The following is an 18,910-nucleotide window of genomic DNA, read 5'->3' as shown; positions in this document are numbered from 1 at the left end:
TTTGTGGCTGAGAAGCTGATTCCTGTAATGCTTTTCCTTCTCCCAGCTGCAAACTCTGCCTTTCATTCCTTATTTTTCAAGTGAGTACAGGAATACTTGAAGTGTTCAAAAGATAAATGCTGCCAATTATTCCATATCATAAACTGGAAGATGTATTGAGGCAAAAGATGGGATGTTTTTATAACTTGGTGTCTATTTTGCAGCAGTCATACATGAATACAAAATGAAGCTCAGTGCCATGAGCAGCAGGGTGCCTGCTCTCCTGAAATTCAGGATAATTCCAACTAACATCCAGTCTCCTCATGCTGGTTGTGCTCCATGATTTGCTCCTCTGCTTTTGGTTTCTTATCTCACACCCTGTGGGGGATCCTGGAGAAGAGTTGTAATCAAATACATACAATATTTAAAGCTCCCACTTAAATTGATTTGCAGTATCCCACTGGAATATAATTGGAATTAAGGAGCAAATATTGATCCCTGGTAGACAAAGCTGGAGCTGTGTCCAGGATTTGTAGCAGGTTGGTTTAGGAGATTTCTCTGTGTTCTGTTGTTTTATAGCAAAGAAACTTCAAAGTTGCCTTTGAAGCTTCTGTAGTTTTGAGATGAAGGAGCCTGAATTGGGTTTGTCACATTTCAGGGGGAGTTAAGTGGTTGTGGAAAGGGAGGAAAATCCTGTCTGGAGGTGCCTTCAGTCCAGGGGCTCTGTTGGTGTGACAGAGCAGCAGAGCAGTGACACTGCTGCTGGGTTCACAGCCCTCACACAAACTGAACTCAGCGTTTCCAGAGTTCATCTTTTTACCCCATTTCCCCTTCACCCTTAGGCTTGAGCTGTGCCCATCCCTGGAGGGGTCCAGGGAAAGCCTGGATGTGGCACTCACTGCTCTGGGCTGGGTGACAAAACTGGGATCAGTCACAGCTTGGACTCAGTGGCCTTGGAGGCCTTTTCCAACCCAAATTATCCAGTAATTCTGGAAGCATGTCCAGGGCTTTTTGGCTCAGTGGCCCAACCCAGGAGCTGCTGGCAGAGCTGGGTTTGGAGCAGGGGTGGCAGGGTTGCAGCAGGATGGTCCCTCCTGTCCCTGCCTGGGAATCAGGGCATGCCAGGGGCTGGAAGGGACCTCTGGAGATCATCCCTGCCCAGGCAGGCTCACCTGGAGCAGGTGGCACAGGGACACATCCAGGTGGCTTTGGAAAGTCTCCAGAGAGAGAGAAGAGTGTGGAGGCTTCTTGCCCCCAAGGGTAATTCTTTCCTGCCTGTGACTGCCCCATCTCTCAGTGGGGCAGATTTTCTTCAGGCAGATGAAAGCCCTAAAACCTCGCAGCTCATTGCACAAGCCTTGGAAACAGAAACTTTGCTTTCAGCGTTCCCAGCCTCCCTCCAGCCCTGCTTATTTGATGTAGAAAGTTGTCAACACTCCCTGTTTGCAGCTATTATGCTGAGAATCTGCTTCCTGCCACTCACTCAGGTTCTACCTTTCTACCATGTGAACCCAATTAATTCAACATAATCACAGGTAAAACAGTGTTACTTACCAAAGGATTGTGCAGGATGATTCTCCACAGGGTTTCTGAAAGAAAGAAACCTGTTTGCTTTTTGTCTGTCAGTTGTTTTGTGACAGTGACCTGGAATTGAAAATTAAAGATTCTAGTCAGACCTGTACTTGAGCGCTATGGAATAACAGAAACTTCATTTTGTTCCTGTTCTTGACAGAAGGAATGGTAAATACTTGTCTTGAGGCATCTGGCTTTACTTGAAATAAAGCATAATATTTGCATCTACAATAGTACTCCTGTTTTTCAGCATTTGTTTGGACATTTTGGACATAAGGTAGAGCTGTATTTAACAACATGTTTTTTAGAATCTCTTTTTACATTGTGTTTCTTTAAAAGTAAATTGAGAGGAAAAGTACAAGTTTTGGCAACTCTGCTGCTTAATTTTGCAGACTTAGTAATTCCAAAGGTGCTAATCCTTGGTTTAACTGTGCAGCAAAATTTAGGCTTCTTTGCTGGTTTCATGCTGACTTTGACATTGCTGAAAGTGTGTCAAATATACATTCTTCAGATGTAGAGAGCTGCTTCATTTTTGTAGGACTGTTTTAAGATTAATAAAATATTATTGGAATAGTTTTCACTCTTTGAAGTTTGGTAGTGCTTGAAATCCACAAAAAAGGGAATATCTCATATTCCCTTTTAGTGTCTTGGTTTAGAAAACCATTTTTAGGACATGGATCTCATCTGACAGTGTCAGAGATGGCTGGGACTGTGAAATGCAAAGTTCTGACATGGAATACATTCACTGTCACTGCAGATTTGTTAGCATTTTGTTCAGTTTATTCTGTATTGAGCATTTCTCCTGGATCAGGTGTCCTGGGCTGCAGTTCCACAGTCAGCAGGCAGTAATTCCACATCATGTGCTTGCAATAATTTGCCTGGAATGAGATTAAGTGCCTGGACTGGGCAGCGTTTCTGCACACATGCAAATGTCTCAGTTAACACTCGTGGAACTGGTGACTGATCCTTTTGTGTGTGTTTTAGAACTGAAATCAAGGAATGCATCAAAAAGAGAACTTTTTATGCCTGCCTTAGAACCTCGGAGTCACAGAGTGGTTTGGGTTGGAAGGGAATTTAAAGATAATTTAATTTCATTCCTCTGCCATGGCAGGGACACCTTCCACCATCCCAGGGCGCTCCAACCTGGCCTTGGGCTCTTCCAGGGATGGGGCAGCCTCAGCTTCTCTGTGCCAGGGCCTCCCCACCCTCACAGGAGATTAAATTCTTCCCAAAATTTAATCTAAACCTTCTCTCTATGACTTTGAGGCTATTCCCCCTTGTCCCATCACTTCAGTTGAGGACAAACAACTTTCCATGACTTATCTGCTTTCAAGCTGAAAGTGTCATCTAAGAATTAAATTGTAAGGGTCTGTTAAATGAAAAGAAATATTTCTGTGGGTAAAACATGCAGGTAGATGAGATTTTCTATGTTCTGATTGAACAAAGTGTATCTAGCTCTCTGCAAAATCCCTGCTTGGGTGTCTAATTTTAATAGTGCTCATTTAAATATGCATTAAATAGAGATGTTCTTTAGAATTTTAACTTTTCTTCCCTTGGTTTGGTTAAGGAGATGTTTCATTTGTTCCCTGGTGAAACAGGGCTTGAGGTGACCTTACAGAACCTCTTGTGAAATGTCCTCTTACCTGTGGCAACCATGTGATCCGTGTGAAATGTGTTGTGAAATACAAAGTGATGATAAAATCTCCCTCTGGAGTGAGAACCAGCCCTGCCTGCCCTCAGAGAGTACTGGGGGGAAAAGGACTAAAATATTGGAGTTCATGTTTGTCATGGCCTCATGCACAGAGTTGGCAATCTTGATATAATTCAAAGTACAGTTCAGTGTAAAAAATGTAGGAAAAAAGCTCTGCTGGTATAATGGCTAAAGCAGATTGTGCTGCAGTTATTTTTCTAGAATTTAAAAGTAAAATTCAGGCAAGTCAAAATGTTTTCTCTGGTAGATTCAAGGATATCCAGCTCACTTTTAGAAATAATCCTGTGGAGCTTTGATATTTCTGTTTCTGTAAGTCTTTAGGGAAACAAAAGACAGCCTGGCCCCAAATCACCTTTCCAGTTTCAGTGAGAGCCTGAAACTCTGTGATATTGGTCAGATTTACTTTCCAACATAAACAACTGCTCACCAATGTTAGCAACAATAGAGAAAACCTTATTAAACCCCTTATTATACCCCTTAAAAAAAAACAAAAAAGAAAATCTGGCCTCATACTTCTCTCCATTTATGTAATATTTTACAAATGGTATAAATACAAAATACACCTGGAATCAGCAAGAAACAGGTGCCCAACCTGGGCACACTTTGTTCAGCACAAACTTGAAGCAGGTTTGGGGTTTGAGTGATTTGGGATCCCTGCAGCATTTTCAGGGTTTTTCAGCAGAATGTGTTTGTGGGGTTATACCCAATGTGCTGACAGGTTTTGTGATGCTTCTTACTCTAGAGGGAAGAGAGCTCAGCACATTTAATTGGAGGTATAGACACAAAATATATGAATTTTAAAAGGAGAAAGGGAGGGGGCCAGGAGCCCATTAAGTGTCTCAAATGAGGAGAGGGCAAATAAAATCTGAGTGGGTTGCTTATTCCTGATGTTCCTTGAAATGAAAGTAAAAGCAGCAGATTTTGATCATTGACTTTCTCTATGGCTTCATTTCCAGCACAGAAATAAAGGGAGAGCTGAAGGGACAAAATAATTGAAGCAGCTGCTAATAGAATTTTAAATTTCAGGCTGATTTTATTGACCAAACATCTCTGCATTGATTATTAATGAGCAGTTGAGCCTGTTGCATGAACACTTTGTATTTTTTAGGTTTTGTAGCAAAATTCTTGCTCAGATATCTCACAAGATAAATAAATCTTGGGCTCTTTATGTAATTATCTGAAGCACTGAAGAAATGGGGAAGGGAAAAGCAGCTTTGAGGAATCCAAACCAAGGCTGCAGTTGTCTCATTTCCCAGCAAAGGATGAGCCAGTGTTGTGATGTACAAATTAAACCTTTTCCTGTGTTGGTGGCAGTTCAAGGCTTCATTTGTGCAGCAGCTTAGCTGGGTACTGGTGTAGCAAAGCCTTCTCTTAATCTGAATTTCTGAAAGCCAGAAGGGGGAACTCAGCTGCCTTCCTGGCCTGCCAAGAGAGCATTCCTTGCCTCAATGCTGTTTGTATTTCACAGAGTTTCACATTGTGTGAAATTAATGGCGTGTGATGAACCCTGCATGCAGGGAGCAGAGAAAGTTTGTATCTGTGCTGTGCTGGGCCAGTTTATAAACTGCGGCTCCTGAGAAATGTTTTGAAACGTCAGATGTTGGTATTTTGTGGCTTAGATGTGAAGCAAATGCTGAAAACAAGAGGTGAATTAAGAAGAGGAAGAGGGGAAAAAAAATCATAGTATTTGGTTCTCCAAACCTAGTGTTTGGCACCTAGCTGGTGGCTGAGCTTTTTTGGGGTGTTTTTTGTCCTGGTAGAGGAGGAAAGTCCTGTTGTGTGGAGTGGCTCAGGTGGGGAGGCTGTGAGGAGTGCCCCGGCCTGAGCTGAGGTCTCACAGCCACACTGCAGTCGTGCCTGGCTGCTGGGGCCAGCAGTGAGTGTACAGAGAGAAGGAGGCGCTGTGGTTTTGTCACTAATTCAGAAACCACAAGCAGGATTTTTCTGGCTTTATAGGCAGAGCTGGCCTGAGTGTGCTCCATGTGCTCCAAAACGTGCAAAGGCTGCTGGGCTCAGGCAGGGACACAGCAAGATTGCTGATGCTCTGTCATTTCCTTCCATTTCTCCTTTGAGGACTGTATCAGCCTCCTGCATTTCAAAATTCAAAATTACCATGGAAAAATTGTACTTGTAAAGGCCCTCAGCCCTTAAGATTCTCCCATAAAACCTTTGCCTCAAGAATGTCTGAAAACCAGGGTTTGTTAATTTGTGTTCTTGGTGTTAATTGTGAGTCTCTACCAGAGGAGAGAAATGATCTTATGGATGTTAAATAATCATGAAGTAAATTGGATTGATACAATTTTTATTTGGAAAAGAGGAAATGACTCCTGTATTGTTGTGGTTTACAAATATTTAAATGCTTTAACTAATTGCCGGCCTCAATTTTGAATGGGGAAGCAAAATCAAACACATGATGTGCTCAGAGTTTCTCACAGCACTTGCCAGGAAGAATCCAAGTTTTGAAAACACTTGGCCTGCTTTCAGGAAGAAATTTTAATGAGATTAAAAGAGAAAGAATGTGCAAGTTTGATTAGAAAGTTTGGCCGTGCTCTGACAATGGGTTCTTGCAAGCCAGCACAGCAAATGCTCTTGTTTGTAGGGGTAGAATTGATTTCTTCTGAAACATGAAAAGTAGGAATGACTGGGTACCAAATTATTCCAGCACAGTGTCCTGGGTTAGTGTGAGAGAATCCATCCTGTTGGACACACTGCTGAGTCCAGAGGGCACCTTCAGTGGCCCAATTTTCTCCTTGATTTTTCAGTTTTTCAGCTGGTTATTTGCCAGTCAGAATTGAACCAAGGATTTTGTGGGTTGTGCAAAGCAACCTGATTTCAAAACAGAAAGTATCACACCAATCTTTCCCTTTCCTTGTGTCAGGGCTTCTCCTGCAGCTCGGGTGGAGAGCAGTGTTGGAATATTCTGGAGCTTGGCGAGGCAGGGACAGCCTGGTGCATGAGGAAAGACCCATTTGCCTATAGGCACACCCCCAGGAATAGCTCAAATAAATAAATAAATGTGCAAATTTGGGGCTAAAATTGCTTCCAGAAGTCTCTTGGATTATCCACATGCACTTGGCCAGGCTCCTGTCACCGTGGTTTATCAGTAAGTAACAGAGCTGGGCTGAGGAGGCCATGGGCGGTGGGAGGGGCAGCTTGTGAACACTTATTTAAAATAACCTGCATCTGCAAAGGCTTGAGAATCACTGAGTCAGTATAAAGGCAATAAAACGAGGTCTTTTGGTCCTTATAACAATGATTGAAAGGCTGTTTTCTTTCTCATTTAACATGCAGCAAGGACATATGGGAGAAGGCGAGGTAACAATATTCCTCTTTAATTTTCTAATGTTGACAATGTCTCATGGGAGAAATAACATTCAGTTTTTACTAGAGGGCAAAGTCCAAACTTGAAGCTTATAAGGGAGCAGTTTCACATACATTTACATAGTCTGCATGCCATAAATCAGCATTTTAAGTGGATTAGGGAGTAGCTGAGCTGAAATGATCACAGTGGACATCACCTGGATGGTTTGTGACCCTGGGGGGCTGTGTTGCTGTGTTTGTGGGTGTGTGTGTTATGAATGCCAATGCTGGAGGAGTTTATTTTGGGAATTTTGGGTGCTGATGGAGCATAAACACAGTGAGTGTCTGACCTGCTGGGTTCAGTGTGTGTGGAGTTCTCCAGCAGCAGCTGAGGAGCCTGGGAAGGGGAGTTAGGTTTGGGAATTGCTCCCTCCCAACAATACCTGCAGGACTGGGGTCTGAAGAGATGAAACAAATCCCTTGTGCAGCAGTTCCTTAGGGAAAAACAAGGCTGAAGTCAATATTACAATATTTTTATCACAGCAGGAATGAGGTTTGCCCAGCTACAGAGAGAGGCCTGATTATACTTGACTGTTATTTTTATTAAAGGTGTGTAAAAGATCCTTGAAATTTCAAATAAGGCAAGCTGACAGAGCCTTCCATTTTTTATTCGTAGAAATTCTATGGACTGTGGATTTTATTACTTTTTTTTTTCCTTTCAGCTTCTTAGCTGTTTGATTTTTGTCACAGAAAATGTCTGTATCTTGGTCAGATTTTCTGTTTTCAAGATGTTTTCCTTTTTAAAACCAAGTTCTTTCAAGGGGAGGAAGAAAAACCAGGATAAATTAACGTCACTAGTACATTTCTGTGTAGATTGGGATGAATCCTGAAAAAACAGACACAGTGTATCACATCATAGACAAAAGGAAATGTATCCTAGAACTTGTAGCACACCTCATTACTTACTCTCCCTATATATATTTATTCCTAAAATGCTCCTTAAATGAATGGAAGTCTCAGTTTGCTGTGTAGCTGTTGAATAATGGAATTAAAGAGGGAATTCATGGCAGAGAACAACTCCTGAGCTCTATTTATGTTATTATACAGTGGCATTTATAAGAACCTTATTTAAAAGAAATATTATTAAGGAACTCTATGATAAAGGATTGTCATAGAAAGATGCTGGACTGCAAGTGGAACATTTCTCATTTTACAACATTTTCTCTTGTAACACTGAAGTAAAGTTGTAGGGGGCCAAAATTTTCAGTCTTTGCAGTAAATGACAGTGTAATGTTTTCATCAGGTTATTTTTGTTATTTATTAGTGGGTGGTTTATGATATGTTTTGATATCAGGTAATTTAAATGTGCAGTATATTTAACTGGTAGAATTCTTGTTTTCCCATTTTCACCTTGAAATTTTATCTGTTCCCTGGAAGAAGCTGTTCACTGGAAAATAGAATAGATGGCTTGATATTTTGAGAGCCCCAGAAACCAAATTGGCTGTTCCTTTCCCTTTTTGTACTTTTTAAAAGAAACCTCATTGGATACACAAAATATTATGGAAAGCAGTCAGCTCGAGCACCCATTAGAAATCCCGGTTTGTTATGAGGAGGAACCTTTCCTCTGAAATGAAGCATTTGAGCTGCTGGATGATGCTGGAAACTGAAAGGGTGCAATGAAATCGAGAACATAACTGCTCATTCAGAGGGCAAATCACTCCCAGTTCTGCTGATGCAGCAACTGGTGCATTTTCCCCAATTATTCCAACAGTGTGCGCTTTGTTCTGTTAGTATGGTTTTTTTTTCCCTGTTTTTCTTTTTTTCCACCCCGCTCTTCAGGTCAGTCCTCGCTGTTCCCCATGGAGGACGGGTTCCTGGACGATGGGCGCGGGGATCAGAGCCTGCACAGCGGCTTGGGGTCCCCCCACTGCTTCTCGCACCAGAACGGGGAGCGCGTGGAGCGCTACTCGCGCAAGGTCTTTGTGGGGGGGCTGCCTCCTGACATCGATGAAGGTAAAACCCCACCCAGGGCTCAGCCCTTGGTCTGCCAGCTCGGGGATGGCTGTGCTCCAAGCTTGAATATGGAAATGGGTCTTTCTCCTGAGTTTAGGCTGGTGTTCTGCCACAAAGAGCAAAATCGCAAAATCACGCGTCCGCACGTTAAGCTGACTTCAGCAGGATAAAAAGTGCAAAAGTGCAAAATTAAACAAACCAATATCACCTGTGGAAAGTCATAATTCCATCGCAATCATTGTACAGGCCCCAGAAGTCAGCAGCAGGAAAAGCTGCTCATAGTTTTATAAGGTCTGTGTGGGGCAGCAAGTCCTAACTCTGTGGTTGCTCCTGTGTAGTTGAAGTTGTTTCCAGCAATGATTTTTGTTCTGTGGTGGCTCCTGACCTGTGCGTGGTGAGAACCCAACAGGAATGAATCTGTGCAGGGCATCCTGAGGCACCAGGGCTTTGTGGTGGTTCATCACACAAATACAGGTGGCAGAATACTGCAGTTGTTATTAAAATAAAATTAAAAGGTCAGGTGCAGGTGTTGTGAAGCTTCATTTCACCAGAGCTCTGTGTTCTCTCTGTACGAGCCTGCTGGGATAGTAGTTAGAAGAAATGCAACAATAAAGCTGAAAAGTTTTTTCTTAATCACAGAATTGTTTTAATCCCCACTTTTTGTGTCAGAGCTTCTAATGCACTGCTGTGACATGGTAACCTGAATTTTATGTCACCCATGAGAGCAGTTGACTATTATAAAAGTATAGATGCAGTGGCTCAGTTCCTGAGAATTAATGGGTTATGAGCTTTTATTTATAATTATCAGTGAAAGAACAGTTTGAGCTTTGGCCTTTCTTGTTTTATAAGGATGTTCTGCCTTGTCACAAAGATCCCCCATCAGCTACTGAGCACTGCAGTGAGCTGCTGAACCTGGAGGGTCACAGAATGTTTGTTTATAGGATGAAACTACCTGAAATCAGTGCCTTTCAAATGCCTTAAATTCAATTTATTTTAATGTCATGCCTTTTCCCTTCTCTCCTGTTCCAGATGAGATCACTGCAAGTTTTCGGCGCTTTGGACCTTTGATTGTAGACTGGCCACACAAGGCAGAGAGCAAATCTTATTTTCCTCCTAAAGGTAAATACTGCAAACCAATAAGATGAGCATTTTAGAATAATTTTTTGTGATAAAGCACAAGATTGGTCTGATAGTGACACAATGTTTAGGGGGGAAAAAGAATTTAATCCTTGGGGTTGTTCTAAACTGGTGAAGTTTCAAATATGGCTTTGCAGTTATTATTCATTAAAAGAATTCTTCCTTAACTTCCTGATTTTACTTTATTCCATTTTCCCTCTTTCCCCTGTTATTGTACATGTAGTAACAGCTTTTTAAAGGCACTAAATGCCTTCCACAGCAGCTGGGAAGGATTTGTCCCTTAGATGATCAACCAGAGCACTTGTGGGTTGGAAATGTGTGCTGGGAGCCCCTTAAATCTTTTCCCCTCCTGTGTGGCAGCGTGATGTCAAACCTAATTCTGAGTGAAATTCTGATCCTGTAGACAAACAGCAGCAGTGATGTTTGTGTTTTCCCTTGGCCAGGATATGCATTTTTGCTGTTCCAAGATGAAAGCTCTGTGCAGGCACTGATTGATGCATGCATTGAAGAAGATGGAAAGCTCTATCTCTGTGTTTCCAGCCCCACTATCAAAGACAAACCGGTAGGTGCAATTGTCAGGGCCTGCACAATTCCTGGGTGATAATCACAAATTGGGCTCTTCACATGCAGTTTTTTCTGTCTTCAGAATGTTAATGTTAAAATTTCTTTAAGGTGTCAAATTAAGAAGAGAAAAGACTAACTTAATGGTTTTGAACTAGACATAAGAAAGTTTTTTAGTCTAGTTACAATGCTTATTTTTATCAGAAAAAAGATGTATTTCCAGACAGGTATTTTTTGCTTGCTAATGATGAACATGTAGAATTCATATTGAGTGTTGTATATAACAGATAAATCCTAAAGAGCATACCATGGCATTGAACTGTAAATTATTAATATACAAATGGTTGGGAAGCTGATGCAAGTCTGTCAATAGCTGGGGAGAATTCTGCTCCAGTCCTGTGCTTCAAATTTTGGCCAGCTGTAACCAAATAGAAGGCAGCACAGGAGCTGAACTGGCATCTCTGGAGCCTGCTGCACTGAGATAAGGCTGGGACAACAGGAGCAGTGCAGATCTGTGAGACCAGGGGCTTGTACAGCACAGCTCAGTCATGATTAAGTAAATGTGTGAGCAGAGGGTGAGGGTTTTTTTCCCCAGAAATTTGGGTAACAAGGAAGTGATGAAATTTAGCATCCTCAAATGGTCTGTCTTAAGAGAACTCGTAGCCATTTCATTTTGCTGAACAAGTAGAATTTAGAAAGTACAGCTGTTTAAGAAGTTTTCTTCTCTGTAGGACTCTGTTGTAATTTATATTACTGAGACACTTTGAATTGTGAATGGTTAAAAAACCCAGGCTTTTTGTCCATAGGTTCAGATCCGGCCTTGGAACCTTAGTGATAGTGATTTTGTTATGGATGGTTCCCAGCCTCTTGACCCAAGAAAAACCATTTTTGTTGGTGGTGTTCCTCGGCCTTTACGAGCAGGTACACACTGCAGCACTGGGCATGTTGGATGTGCAGCCTGGTTTGGGGAGCACTGGGGGAAGCCAGCCTGGAATTCTGAGCGTGGTGACACAGTGGGGGACACAAACTATCCTGAGGCGGTGCTTTGAGAGAAACGAGGCAGCCTAGAGCCCTGTTTGGTTTTGCTTTGTGGTGACACAGTGGGGGACACAAAGCATCCTGAGGTGGTGCAGTGAGTGAAAGGAGGCAGCCTAGAGCCCTGTTTGGTTTTGCTTTGTGCTGCAGTGGAGCTGGCGATGATCATGGACCGGCTCTACGGCGGGGTTTGCTACGCCGGCATCGACACGGACCCCGAGCTGAAGTACCCCAAGGGCGCCGGGCGGGTGGCGTTCTCCAACCAACAGAGCTACATTGCTGCTATCAGCGCCCGCTTCGTCCAGCTGCAGCACGGAGAGATTGATAAACGGGTAAGGCCTGCTCCCCCTGCTCCCCTGCAAGCGCCCTCCCTGCCTCAGAGGTGTGCTGGCAGTGTTACACCAGGGTAATCCTGGTTTTGGTGCCTCTCGGATGCAGCACGGGATGCAAGCGGAGTGGTGGGGAGCTGGTGGTGCTGGCACGTGGGAGGTGACTGTGAAAAAGGCTTTTCTTGAGTTGCTGAGTGTAGTGGGAAGTGTGGCAGCTGCCTTGGCCTTTTCCAAGAATACTGAGCTCCTCAGATGCTCCCTCTGCAAGGGTTTGGGGTGTTTGTGAGACGCAGGGAGGGAGGTGCCTGCCACAGCTCTTCCTCTTTCGGGAGAAGAACCAGAACCACCCCAATGTGTGCTGGCTGTCCAAGAGCATCCTTGTAAGCTTGTTACTGTGCCCTGCAGCCTTGCAGTCACCTTCCAAAGCCTGTGCAAAGGCTGTGCTTGCTTCTTTCTTTCCTTTATTATTGTATTCCTTATTATTTTAAATTAGAGCAATATGCCAAATGGATCAGCACTTTGCTTTCTGCCTTCTTCATCTCTCTAAAATGTAACTGCCAGTTACAGTGATACTCAGACCACAGTTTTGGGAAACTCAGATGCTCACATCTCCTCTTGTAATTCATCCTTTGTCTCTGGATTTTTCCTACATGACTGTCACTGCTGATCTTAATTTTAAAGTTAATACAGTGGAAAACCTCCAAACTTGGCTGATTAGCCCATTATCTTTTCACTTCTGCTTTGGTTATAAAGCAGAAGAATTGTAACAACAATTTGACTGTGGGCCTGTGAATTGGAATGTCTTTGTTCTAATCTTGGCTCTGAAATAAGTTCTGTACAGCTTTGAACAAATAATTTGGGCTGCCCTTGTGCAACTTGTGCTTGCATAAGCAGACACTTGGGTGAATAGGGCCATTGAAGCTAGTGGGACTACAAATTTAAGTAAGTACTTGTAAACTCTGAAAAAAAATTTTGCAATCTATTTCCCTTTCCTTCTCTCCCCCCACTCCCTATTTCCTCATTTTTGGTGCAGTTTTTGTGTGGGGAGATAATGCTCAGAGAGGATTCATTATAAGAGAAATTGGGCGCATGAGGGAGGTAAAAATACAGCAGCGCTAGTTTTTATTAAGGTTCTATTTATTTTTAGTTTTCAAATACTGCTTTTCTTCAAAAAGAAAAATAAAGTTAGTTTAAAAAAGCAGTAACAAGAAGGGATTTCCTGTAAAATTGGGCAAGGAGGTGCTGCTAAAGGGTGTGCCCTGAGATAATGCACAGGAAGGGTTCAGGGCTGGGGCTCCCACCCTGAGAGGACCTGATGGAGCTGCTGTAACTGAGGCTTTCCCTGGAACTGGGAAATCCTCTGTGCCCAGCTCAGGGAGCAGTTCCAGCCCTGTCCCACTCAGAATTAATGTGACAAGGACTCCCAAGCTGCAGTTTGGCCTCTGAAGGTGGCTGAGCAGAGGGAACGGGGCAGAATCACCACATGAAGGAGGCCTGTGTGGCATCTTTGTCCTTTTGGCATTTTTGAGGAAGAAATCCCAATCCTCCTACTGCAGAACAGATTAGGGGATGGGGAATGTGGTGTTAGGAATATTTGCCTGCTTCTGCTCTTGTACAAATTGACTGAGTTGACAGGGCAGGGTTTTGGGAAATGCAATTCGAGCACTGAAAGAGGAGAAAAACAGGTCATTAAAAAGGCTGCTGTGCTCTGTCTGAGCAGTTTATGTGTCCTGTAAGCAAAAATGACATCAAACTACTGCAGTGACATCTGGACTGTGATAAAATTGGATGGGTTTGAAAACCCAGCAAGTTGTGAATGCCCTTATTTGCCTGAGGTATGTCCAAGGCCTGTGAGGTGCAGAGGGGAGCAGCCCCAGGCCAGATGCAGAGATAACAGCAGAGATCCCAGTCACAGCCTGGGTGTTTGAAAATGTTGGTGAAAACATCACATTCAGTGAGCTTCAGAGAAGGTTCACAAACCCTTCTGGAGCAGGAACTTGTACCTATATTTATTTCTGCTGTTCTGAATTCCTGCCCATCACCTGGCTCTTAACGCCAGCAGCGTAGGAGGGCATCAGGCCCGTGGTAAGCCTCTCATTTGATCCCAACAAGATCAGGTGGATTTCCTTTTGCTGAGAGGACTAAGCCATGGAAAAAGTACAGAAATGAAGTGTTTATTTAGAGGATAAATGAATTGTCTTAATGCTGGAAATTCAGACACATGTGCATATTTAATCAGCAGTTACAGTGTTGTATAAACAGTTTCCATTCCTGCCTGAGAGGGACAGAGCTTAATTGGATATCAAAAATAACTCCCATAATTATCCAAGGTTTTGGTGTCAGTCAGTAGGTTGTTTCTGTAAATCAGTGACAGCAGGTGTCAGACTGATGATCAGCACTGATTTCTGGGGTTTTTCTGAAGGATCAAAGAGCGGATAGAAGTGTTGAAGTGCCTGGAATTTGGGGTGTTCAACAGCCACGTTCAGGTGTCATGAGGGGGAAATCTCGATTTTAACATTCCCTACTGCATAACTGCTGTGTACCCTGCAAAAACATAAGTGTGGGGTTAAGAATTTGCACTGAAGAATGACCAACTGTCTCGTTTTGTGGCTGCAGGTGGAAGTTAAGCCATATGTCTTGGACGATCAGCTGTGTGACGAGTGTCAGGGCGCCCGCTGCGGCGGGAAGTTCGCCCCGTTCTTCTGTGCTAACGTGACGTGTCTGCAGTATTACTGTGAATATTGCTGGGCTGCTATCCATTCCCGGGCCGGCAGGGAGTTCCACAAGCCCCTGGTCAAGGAGGGAGGGGACCGCCCGAGACATATTTCATTCCGCTGGAACTAAAGGATCGCTCATTTGCAGGCCTCCAATTAAGTGCACTCTTCTGTTCCTCCCCACCCTGCCCCTCACTCACAGCATGTCCTTTTGTAGTAGTCTGTAATTTAACAATAGTCTAATGAAAGAATGACCTATAATGGGTATTTTATAGAATCTTGTCATTGAAAACTGTATTGGGAACTCCTTTTCGTATCGATAACATGTTGCAAGCGAGTTGCATTCTCTTGTCTTTACTACCGAGAGAACACTTAATTTCCTGCAACGTTTTCTTAGAGGAGAGAAAAAATATTAAGAGAAGAGAATTGAAACAATAGAGTATTTTGGTTTTTTAATTAAATTATTGTTAATAAAGAACATAATAATACTTTTATTAAATAACCGTGTAACAATAACACTATCAGTCTGTTCTGACACTTTTCCCCCAGGGAAGCCTGTTTTTGCCTCTCTTTTTTTTTTTTTTTTTTGGTTGTTTTTGGATTTTTCCAGCAACAGATGAAGTTAGCATTTACCTACCAACAGGAAAGAGCATGTTTAAAGCAACAGAAATGCATGAGCAAAGTTGAAGCAGCACTATAATAATGATCTTTTTTGTTTGTTTTTTTCTTTTAAACTCTTTTAAGGGTTTTGAGGCTGAAATTTTAGCTCAGTGTGTATCTGACCGTGCCTCTGGCTACCACCCACATCCAAATTACTAATGAGATAGGCAGAGCTTACTATATTTTCATCAAAATGATTACATTTTAAGAATTCCTGAATGTAAAAGTTGAGTAAAGTTACTACTGAGGGGGGAGTGCACTTTTTTTTCTTTAAGAGAACTCAATTGTCTGGCTACAGCCCTAGATATCCTACCAAAGCTAGAGTAATGACAACTAGTGAACTGGCATTTCCTCTCCTGAAGGATAAATATATAGATTTTATTTTTGATGGCTATATATAACTCTATATCCTAATATACTAACATTCATCAGGGGCCAGCCTTTGCTCTCCATTTTGACGTGAAAAAGTAGAAAACCTAAAGATACCTCAAGGATATCACTGATTTTTACTGGAGTTTTGCTATTCCATTGTGGCACACAAACTCAAATTGGCTGCTTATTGGTTTCCCATCTTGGCTGTAAAGTCAGTTTTCTGTCCCCTCAAATTTAGCTGTAACAGAAGGCATGAACCCAAGGAGTTCCCAAATCCTGCTCTGCACCGCCGGCCCAATTTTGTGCACGGAATGGTGCAGGTGTGCAGATGCCTTTCTTACTCTTCCTGTAGAAAGAATCCCAGCTCAGATCCCAGCTCTTCAGAACTGATTGTGGGGAGATAACGACACGCAGGTGGAAGTGCCAACATCGCTAATTAACGCCGGCTTTATTGGGACTCAGTCCTGCCTTGAGAAGCATCAGCCCAGGACACGCGAAGCGAACGCTGACCAGTGGGTGCAGAGGGTTTAGTTTGAAACAGATCAATGAAGGAGTAGTTCTGAAAATTTATTTTTAATACTTTTGAACTAAATGCCCTGGCCAACTTCTCCACCAAGGATGTAGCAGTGTGCAAACCAAGTGATTCTGTGGCAATCTCTGCCCGGCCCCAGGGGCCTGGGACCACCCAAGAGTCTCCCAAACCAAAGATTTGCCCTGGCACTGCTTGGAAAACATCTGCTCCCTTCGAAGCCCCCCTCATCCCTTTCCCCCAGCCCCCATTATCTTTATGAGAAGCAGTTTTTCTGTTCAATACAGGCTTTAATGAACTGATACCTTTACCAAGTTCCAAAGGTCAAAATGGAGACATTTGCTGTCTATTAGTCAAGTATAGAAAGGGAGCTGCTTTTACTGAAATCCCTGAAAATATTGACAACAGTAATGCAAATGCAGAGTGCTCTTGTGTAGATTGTCAGGGACTTTTTTTTCTCTGAAGTACATAATTCTAGTTGGAATGTTCCTTTCATTTTTTTAATGCTTGTAGGTGGCTTGGGGTGTGCTATTGTGCCGATCCTACCCAGCAAACAGGTGAGGTGGGTTTCCATTACAAGAAAATAACACTGTTTGAGAACTAGCTTTGAATAATAATTTTTTCCCTTTGTACATGACCTGCTGAATTTCGGTACAGTGTTTTTGTAGCTAACTTATTTTGTCATGCACATAATGTATATTTGTTATGCACTACTTTTGTATATCTTGTTTTTCCAACAGTGAGCATTTTTAGGCACACTTTTCACTGACGGGATATCTCTTTATGCAATACCTCAATTTTTCATATTGCAAAGAGTAGCTTTTTGTACTTTTATTACTGAGAGATCTTCATATACTTCATTTTTTAATATAAATAATTTTAATAAATTTTATTTTCTTATATTCTGCTTTTTATACATTTCAGTGCTCTGCATACATTTTGAATTATGGATGTTGTGCACTGGCAATGCTATTTTAGAATCTGCAGAGAAAAGAAAGCATGTTGCTTAAACATCTTAGCCCAGCACCAGGTATTTGGTGTACATATAATTTAAGAAATAGTATATGTAAAGTTGAGAATTAAAGAAGAAAAAGCATGAAAGTGACAAATGACACTTGTCTTTAGACCCATGAAATTTAAATGCATAAATATAGTGTAGAAATTTAAAAGTCAAGAACCATCAAAATTGTCTACCGCTTCTTACTGAGTTTTTAAAAATTATACACAAATGCAGACGTTTTTGGTGAATGTTTAGCCATTTTTATTATTAATAAAGAATCGATGTTAGGTGTTTGATGCAGAACCGTGTCTGCTCTTTTAAATTATATTTAAAGAATAAAAGAGAGCCTGCTAGGTGGCAGGCATGTAATGTTAGTATGCATGACTAATGTAAGAAATCGTTATTCTACTAATATTCACTTGTGATTGTGTGACAAGCGTGTTTACAGATCCTTTGGTTACACTTCGATTTACAGGGCATAAACAATTCTCTCCATTACTCTGTGCTTCAACAGCGCTGGCCCAGCCTCCTGATGGCACGGGGCTCTCTGGGGTTACCGTGTAGCCCCAGGCTCATTAACGTCTAATTAGCTACCGGTGGGGGGGTGTCATTAATGAGCAGCGGCGTTCCCCGGGGGAGTGACAGAGTAATTCCATGGTTATTTTTGCAATGTAAAATAAAGTGTTTCTGATTATTTTATATGTAAAGGAACCCCACTGCCCCGTGCTTTTTTGGTATAGTCTCTACTTCTCCATACACAGACCTCTGCAGAATGCAAATTTCAACCTTGCAGTGACTGAATTTAGCGTTTTATAAGGATGCTGTTGGAAAGACTTGATAATTCACCCCTTGTGTTTTTTGAAGAGTTCAAACCTTCTGTTCAAAGGTGATTTAAAACTTGAATGTGATGGATTGTGGCAAGTTAACTTCAAGTTATGTGCAATACCTATTTCAGACTTCTGGAAGATCTTTGCAGTGTAATTCTTTGTTTTTAATTGCAGACATTTAAAAATGTCATTTTCTACTGTTCTAGTAAATCCTCTTTCTTGCTGGTGTTTCTAAAAAAAAGAATCAGAAATCAATCTTTCTACTAATGTAAATTTGAGATTATTTTTAAAAAAAAATGGAATAAAACGTTTTGGTCATTTGCTTTATTTTATTATCTTATTTTAAAGCTACTGTGATAGCATTGTAAGAATTGGGACAATATTGTATTCAACTGTTTTATTTTTTATATTTTTAAATTTTAAAGTATAATTAGTTTTTATAATTTTCATCAGATTTTTTTGTTATATTTTTTGGAAGTGAAACTTTTAGCAAGTGGGTGTCTAGTTTTTACTAATCCCTAATATGTTTTTCCCCCAATGTATTGCTCATATTATCAGAAGGAAAAGTTATTTAAGTATGTCAGTTAATTGTACTACTTGGCTGAATTTCCATATAGTTTTTACTGTGTATGGGGAGGTTGTAGTATTTATTATAGCATTTTAAATAAGGGTAATTCATTTTTTATTAAAGTCATTTTCACGTTTAAGTTCATATTTTTGTATGTTCTACTCTAAGTTATATAACACAAGTTACTTTTTTTAAAGAGTTCATTTGTTGAAGTGCTAGTGAAAATTAATGTTATTAAATAGTTTGCAAATGACTATTTATACCAGTATGCATATAATTTTTAAATATTTGTAATGTGAGATGTTGAATGAATAAAACTTTTAACTCAATGTTTCTCCTTAACCTTTTTCTTTTGAGCTTCCTGTAGGAACTCGTTCCTTTGTGGCCGAAGCTCGTGGGGCTTGGGGAGGGGATTTTGTTGGGCTGTGTGGGGTGAAAAGGGGTTTAGGTTCTGGTCTCAAATGCAGCAAAGGTTCCTTGGGCAGGTGAAGATGCAGCAGGTGAGGAGAGAACCACCGAGGCACAGGTAACCCCACCATGGTTAAAGATCATCCAGTGCCACCCCTGCCATGGCAGGGACACCTTCCACTGTCCCAGGTGCTC

The 18,910-nt window shown here is 41.7% G+C and overlaps 1 protein-coding gene across 2 annotated transcripts in view; it reads left to right on the top strand.

Moving 5' to 3' along the window:
• CPEB4 (cytoplasmic polyadenylation element binding protein 4) overlaps positions 1 to 18,636 on the top strand; it is a 37,894-nt gene extending 19,258 nt beyond the window's left edge. The window contains exons 3-8 of one of the 2 annotated variants that reach the window (XM_058815497.1): positions 8,402 to 8,575; positions 9,605 to 9,694; positions 10,156 to 10,274; positions 11,080 to 11,194; positions 11,459 to 11,640; positions 14,254 to 18,636. In XM_058815497.1, coding sequence (XP_058671480.1) covers positions 8,402 to 8,575; positions 9,605 to 9,694; positions 10,156 to 10,274; positions 11,080 to 11,194; positions 11,459 to 11,640; positions 14,254 to 14,481 — 908 coding nt within the window. In that variant the 3' untranslated portion in view covers positions 14,482 to 18,636. Of the gene's footprint in view, positions 1 to 8,401; positions 8,576 to 9,604; positions 9,695 to 10,155; positions 10,275 to 11,079; positions 11,391 to 11,458; positions 11,641 to 14,253 lie in introns of those variants that run through there. The other variant, XM_058815498.1, reaches the window with a different exon arrangement.
• The last annotated feature ends 274 nt before the right edge of the window (positions 18,637 to 18,910 follow it).

The sequence above is a fragment of the Ammospiza caudacuta genome, chromosome 16, assembly GCF_027887145.1.
Source record: "Ammospiza caudacuta isolate bAmmCau1 chromosome 16, bAmmCau1.pri, whole genome shotgun sequence".
Lineage (NCBI taxonomy): Eukaryota > Metazoa > Chordata > Aves > Passeriformes > Passerellidae > Ammospiza > Ammospiza caudacuta.
The sequence above is the reverse complement of the archived record's forward strand: the minus strand, read 5'-3'. Positions and strand labels throughout refer to the sequence as shown.